General features: G+C 55.7%; 2 protein-coding genes across 3 annotated transcripts; one reads left to right on the top strand and one right to left on the bottom strand.

Moving 5' to 3' along the window:
* Positions 1 to 26: 26 nt before the first annotated feature.
* Positions 27 to 4,299, top strand: H257_06708. 2 transcript variants are annotated; one of them, XM_009832024.1, is made up of 5 exons: positions 27 to 343; positions 401 to 915; positions 1,178 to 2,333; positions 2,802 to 3,567; positions 3,614 to 4,299. In XM_009832024.1, exons 1-5 carry the CDS (start codon positions 74 to 76, stop codon positions 3,838 to 3,840), a joined length of 2,934 nt encoding a protein of 977 aa, XP_009830326.1. In that variant the 5' UTR covers positions 27 to 73; the 3' UTR covers positions 3,841 to 4,299. The 2 variants fall into 2 exon arrangements, with proteins under 2 accessions (XP_009830326.1, XP_009830325.1); XM_009832023.1 differs by having other exon boundaries at positions 2,802 to 3,556.
* A 21-nt stretch (positions 4,300 to 4,320) lies between these two features.
* Positions 4,321 to 6,318, bottom strand: H257_06709 (hypothetical protein). Its single transcript, XM_009832025.1, has one exon. It carries the CDS (start codon positions 6,211 to 6,213, stop codon positions 4,405 to 4,407), a length of 1,809 nt encoding a protein of 602 aa, XP_009830327.1. The 5' UTR covers positions 6,214 to 6,318; the 3' UTR covers positions 4,321 to 4,404.

Below are 6,318 nucleotides of genomic sequence, written 5' to 3' on the forward strand. Positions count from 1 at the left end.
CGTGTACAATTGAGATATCCGGATAACTGTGCTCGGGGATCGAAAAAGAGCGGCAGATTCCATTCAAATCGCGATGCAAGTTGGGCAGACATTCTTCGTGGTTCCATGCATAGATAAAAGCCAAGATGCCAAGAACACGCGAGAAAGCCTCCTGGGACCGAGCGGCGTAGGGCTTCGACAAGGCCTGGTAGAAGGCCGAGATTTCCAATTGCTGGAGCGACTCGAATGGGAGAAATGGAAGGCCGACAATGACCGTGCCGTGGAAATCCCCCGTCAAGTGATCGCGCGAGGTAGAGGATCACATGCGGAAAAAGTCGTCGAGTTGTATCCGCTGCTTGTCGAGGTATGTCCTCATCCATTGCTGCATTCTCGATGTTCATGCAGTGATGCCCTTTCTCAGGTCCATTTCTGGGCAAACGGCATGACTGCATCGGCACCAGTTCAGATGAAGAAAGGCGTGAATCTACACATCCTCTTGAGCGCAACGTTGGACGTATCGTCCATCAAGAATTTGCTGTGGAGCCGCATCTCGTCGCGATACCACGAACTCTTCCCCGAATACGCTCGGAGTACGGATATCCTTGGGTACAAAGCCGTGAACGACGGCAACTGGGCACGCCATATACGCGTGTGCACCAAGTCCCGTCGCGAAGACGACTCGTGGCAGACGCTGGACGAGTCGCCAATGACCCCAGACGACGACGTCCCACGTCAACGCACTGTCGGCAGCCTCAACTTGACGTCCGACGTCGATGCGTCGTGTGTGTTTTTGGTGGAATGCCCCTTCATCAACTCAACGGATGCGAGAGATCCTCGCAATGGCGAGTACTACATGAGTGAAGTGGAGGACCTGGGATGGCGACCCATGCTTCAGGTCGGCGATTACGTCGACGCCAAGGACACTGGCAACAATTGGTACCTATATATATATATATTGTGCTTTCGAGTGAAATTTCATGTTGTGGCGTGGTTTCTCGTTGGAATTTAAATCGATTTGATTGGCTACCTCAGATGAGCTCAAAATTATTAACCAATCAAAACCCATTTCTCAATGAAATTCAACCAATCAGATCGATTGTTGATCGGTTTGGTCGACGCGATTCGATTGCACCCCCTCCTCAAATTTGTATCAAATCGACAATATCTCGATTTCTTGACGTCATATATTTTGTCATAGGTACGAGAGCGTCGTGATCGACGTGAAACCGGAAAAGGTAAAGGTCCATTACTTGACATGGGGAGACAAGTGGAACGTTTGGTTGTCGAGGGACTCGTCAAAGCTCGAGCGATTGCATTCCCGCGCCGACGAGTGGCGGTCGACGTTGGGGAAAGGCGCGCCGGTGGAATTCAGCACGGCGGCAACCACAGGCATCCGGGGATCGTGGGTGGAGGCTACCGTCGTGGACGTGCAGGTCGTGGAGGGGGACGACGAAGGGACTGACGACGTGTGGCCCCGTCCGCCGCCTCGATCTTTGTACACGGGCAAAACCATCCGAGTCAAGGTGCAGTTTACAAGCGGGGGGTTGCCGCACACGAAGTCATTGGACGCGTCGTCGGAACTGCTCAGTGCGCCCAACGTCCACATCCGACGCCAGACGACGGCGGCGGTCGTCGCCACGGACATTGTCAAGGCCGACTGCCCCCAATCCAACTACTCGTACTCGTCGGGGACGTACACGACCAACCGAAACACATCGTGGTCGACGCCGTCGTCCAGTGGGTACCATTCAACCAAATACACGGCCAAAGCCGAGTTTCAAGGGGTCGTGGGGCTGCATAACCTGGGCAACACGTGCTTTCTCAACAGCGTGTTGCAATGTTTGAGCAATTCCAAGCCCTTGCTCGACTACTTTTTTCAAACGGACAACGACGGCGGGCGGGTGTACATGCGCGAGATCAATCCCCGCAACCCCCTGGGCATGGGCGGGAAGATCGCCAAGGCGTACGCCAAGCTCATGGAGAAGATGTGGTCGGGCGAGTCCAAGGTCGTGACGCCGTCCGACCTCAAGTACGTCATCGGCGAGTACGCGCCGGCGTTTGCCGGGTACGCGCAGCACGACAGCCAGGAGGTGCTGAGCTTCATCCTCGACGGCATCCACGAAGACTTGAACCGCGTGCTGGAGAAACCGTACACCAAGCCCATCGAACACGCCGGCCGACCGGACGCCGATGTGGCGAAGGAGGAGTGGGCCAACTACCTCTTGCGCAACGACAGCGTCGTGGTGGACCACTGCATGGCGCAACTGCGGAGCCACGTCACGTGCCCGTCCTGCCAGAACGAATCCATTACGTTCGACCCGTACATGTCGCTGTCGCTTCCCGTGCCCAACCAGGTATGTTCGATCGTTCATAGCCATGCGTCTCCATTTATTTATGTTCAAGAGTGGGATTGTATTCTCGGCCAAAGAGTTTGGGATGTTGTTCCGTGCATCCACTTGACACTCTGTCTCATATGTTCGTGAATTCTATGAGTTTGCACTTTGGCATTTCAAACCTCGCAGAATCCTCAATTTTGATATTGGTTATGTGTTTATATTTTAAACTGGAGCGACATGGAGAGAAAAAAGAATCGACACAACCAAATAGAAGAATCATTGGCAGAAGGATGTAGCCAATCAGGAAACCATCGTCAACGTCGAATTAGTGTGTGAGTTCAATTAGTGTGATAACAATCACCACAGGACAACACCTTTTTACATACAAAAGTTCAGTACAAAAGAATGAATCGATCGATAGATTTGGTGATTCAGCACAAAAGTCAACCAAATTTTGGGGAAAATGACACTATCTTATCATTGTAGGCGTGGGTCCTCTTGACACTGCATGGCATTGGCAGTCGTCCGACGCAGTTTGGCCTACATGTGCCGAAAGAAGGGGTATATGCGGACGTCAAGGCCGCGCTGAGCGCCCAGAGTGGCGTCCCCATCGATCGGCTCTTGGTGGTGCAAGTCAAGCACAACCGGATCGTCCGGTCGTATGCCGACTCGATGGACATTGGCGACTTGGTGTACGCGACCCACCGCGACGTTGGCGTCGTCGCGTACGAGGTCGAGTACCCGGTGGGCCAGTACGAGGTTCGGTCGCCGACGCTGTACTCGCTCAGTTCGGCGTCGACGTTGGACCTGAACCAGCGATCGCCGGGTGAACTGGCGCTGTGTCTGGTGGCGCTGCAGCACCAAGTGCCGGCGACCGTGACCGAGCCGAGCAGTCCGTCCGAAGACGACTCGGAGCAGCCGCGCACTACGAACTGCAGCTATCGGTACAACACGAACCACCACACAAAGCACCGCCGGGTGGAGCGGCAGCTGTTTGGTGCGCCCGCGCTCGTGTCGATCACTCGGGACGCGTCGAGCGCCGAGATTCACGACAAGATCCGCCAGGTCACTGAACACCTAGTGGACCCGGACCTGCAGGAGACGCCGTACAAGCTGCATGTGTCCAACTCCCGCGCCGATACCTTTCTCCACAGGGATGTGTCGGAAGAGTCGGCCGACCCCCTTCCAAACGACATCACGCGCGGCAGCTTTACGTTTACATTGGAATGGACGCCCCACGGGTACGCCCTTGGTTTGTACCTGCGTCGTGGATGGACGTGTGGTGATTTCATGTGTAGATACAAGGAAGGACGGTTGGGATGCGAGTCGCCGCGGCTGCATGTGTCGGCCGACTCAAAGCCAGCGTCGTCGTCGCTCGATCTTCGCACGTGCATTGCCAAGTTTACGGAAAAGGAACAACTGGGCGAAAACGACACGTGGTACTGTCCGAAATGCAAAGCCCACGTCCGCGCGTTCAAGAAGTTTGATTTGTTCTCACTGCCCAATATCTTGCTCCTGCACTTGAAGAGGTTTCGGTATGCGCAGGGGTCGTACTCGATGCAGCGAGACAAGATCAACACCCTCGTGACGTTCCCTGTCTCGGGCTTGGACATGGCCGACTTTGTCGTGGGGAACATCCCCCCCGATACATCCACAGTGTACGACTTGTATGCCGTGTCCGAGCACATGGGGGGGCTGGGGGGGGGGCATTACACCGCCAAGGCCATGAATCCCCGCAACCACAAATGGTACAGCTTCAACGACAGCAGTACCAGCGACACGACTGCCGACGACGCCATCACGTCCCATGCTTATGTCTTATTCTACTTGCGCCGCGCCTTGCCCACGCGATAGTCGTTTATCCAAACCATGGCGGCGTACTTTCGACTTGGTTCCATCAAAAATGAAATATCACCATTTTCAATTGTCATCCTTCAAGTATCCAATCACTGCCAAGCATCGTGGCAAAAATCCTCGTTTCAACCAATGAAATCAAACGACGTGATGTGGTTCAAGTAACAAACGTGATATATCGTATTAAATAGTGTCGACCAACTGTGTTTGAGGTCAAAGTCGTCGTCATAGTAGGTTACACAATCGGGTACTCCGATAGCTTTCGCTTCTTGCCAGCATACCGGTCAAACCAGTGCAGCTTCTTGTCGCCAAACACAGATCGGAACGACACCCAATGCAGCGCCGCGAGGAGGATGGTGGCGACGCCGCCCCACAGCATGAGGCACACCAGCCACTCGAGTGGCGACCGCCACCACGACGTCGCTTCTACGCGGTGTACGATCTCTGGCTCGATGCCCATGGTGATGCCCGCTTCCATCGCATGATGCAGCGCGTGGCTTTCCACGTGCGCGGCGGCAGTGTCCTTCATCGCCACGATGTAGCTAGGCACGTCGTCCTTGAGCGCCCAGCAGATGCCGAGCCCGACGCCGGCGCCCGTGTGATGGACCTCGTACGCGGCGCGCGTCGTTGCATTGAACACTTGCATGTGCGTCAAGAGCGGCACTTGCTCCTGCCGTCCAGTCATCTTGTACGTGTTGCGGTGGATAAACAGGATGTCGCCTTGCGGGTCGAACTGCATCATGGCCACACCGCAGAACCGATCGTCGACGGCGTCGTAGCGACCCCCGAGGGCCGGCGGGGTCTCGATGAAGTGGAACGGGGTGCTCGTGTTGTGCCATGCAAACCGGAACAGGTCCTTGTCCCCCCACACGAGTTCGAGCTTCTCCAAGAGACGGCCTTCCATCGTGTAGAACATGAGCTTGTCCAACGCGGCGGGGGCGCGGCGGCGGTCGACCAGCAGCTGGCCGCTTTCCTGCTCGAAGTCGCCAAACGGAGCCATGTCCAGCAGCTGCCACAGCAAACTCTGCGAGTTGACGTTGAAGATCGAGTAGTCGGGCTGCCAAAAGTCGGGCCAGAACACCGCGCCCGTGTCAAGGAACTCGGGCGCGTCAAAGAGGAACGTCGGGTCCCGCGTCGGAAAGTTGTCCGAGTCTAGGAACAGCACTTGGTCAAATGCGCTGTGGTAGATCGCATAAGGCTTGGACTTGAACTTCTTGGCCGCCTTGTTCAAGATCGGGCGCAAGTTGCAGTTGTACTTTCCCGTGAGTTCGACCACGACGGGATTGGTCAAGTCGATTTCGCCCGGGTGGTAGAACAGCTCGATGGGCAGCACACACTTCATAGCGCGTAGCGATCGAATCACGGCATACGCGCTGGCGAGGACGGGGGTGTAGACTGACATGGCGATGCCGCGAGTCGGCGCATCGGTCAAGGAAGACACAACAAGAGGCTCGTTATGGCGGTAGTTCACCGCCTTGATGGAGAAGTCTGTAAACTCTGTCGCCATGTTACACGTGTATTCGTGGTGGTCGTCGATGCCTCGGCAAGTAGTCGCCATAACGCGGAACACTTCCCCGCTGGTACGGTTGCGGACTTCGCAGAATCCTGCCATACCGCGCTTGATGGGTTCGTTGCAGTTATGGTCGTTCCAAGGCTTTCTGGCGCCAGTGGGGTCGCAACCTTCAACTGCGCGCCACCCGAGGCATTGAAACTCATCCGGGCGCCACAACGACGACACGCGATCCACGGGCATCACGATGTTGTTCAGCGATGGATGAAACACGACGTCGCGGGGAAACGGCGCAAGCATGAAGTAAATCTTAAACCCGGCGACGACGGCAACTCCTGCAATCGTGACTCCCATCAGGAATCGCGTGAGTTTGTACCATCGAGGCGGAATGGTGCATCTGGAACTGGACTCGGATTTGGACGATGACACTGAGGTCACGCGAGCGTCAAGAAGGGAAGCCACTTCAATCACTTGGTTGGACGTCGCGGCGGCGGCTGTCGACGACAGCTCCCGCTGCGAGCATTGTGCCCACATCTCCTTCCTTGTGATGGTAGGTTTTGGAGTAACAGAGCGCGAGAGCCGGCGCGGAGAATTTTCAGCTTTTCACGAGAAATTTAGATATCAGAACGGGCAAGTTTG

This window comes from Aphanomyces astaci (assembly GCF_000520075.1).
Source record: "Aphanomyces astaci strain APO3 unplaced genomic scaffold supercont1.13, whole genome shotgun sequence".
Taxonomy (NCBI): Eukaryota; Oomycota; class Saprolegniomycetes; order Saprolegniales; family Verrucalvaceae; genus Aphanomyces; species Aphanomyces astaci.

Excerpts from the sequence above, each read along its gene's own strand:
- H257_06708 (XM_009832023.1), top strand. The coding sequence starts at position 74 with ATGCAAGTTGGGCAGACATTCTTCGTGGTTCCATGCATAGATAAAAGC. Across the intron at positions 2,334-2,801 it reads CGCTTCCCGTGCCCAACCAG|GCGTGGGTCCTCTTGACACT; the intron begins GTATGTTCGATC and ends TTATCATTGTAG. Across the intron at positions 3,557-3,613 it reads TTGGAATGGACGCCCCACGG|ATACAAGGAAGGACGGTTGG; the intron begins GTACGCCCTTGG and ends TTTCATGTGTAG.
- H257_06709 (XM_009832025.1), bottom strand. The coding sequence starts at position 6,213 with ATGTGGGCACAATGCTCGCAGCGGGAGCTGTCGTCGACAGCCGCCGCC.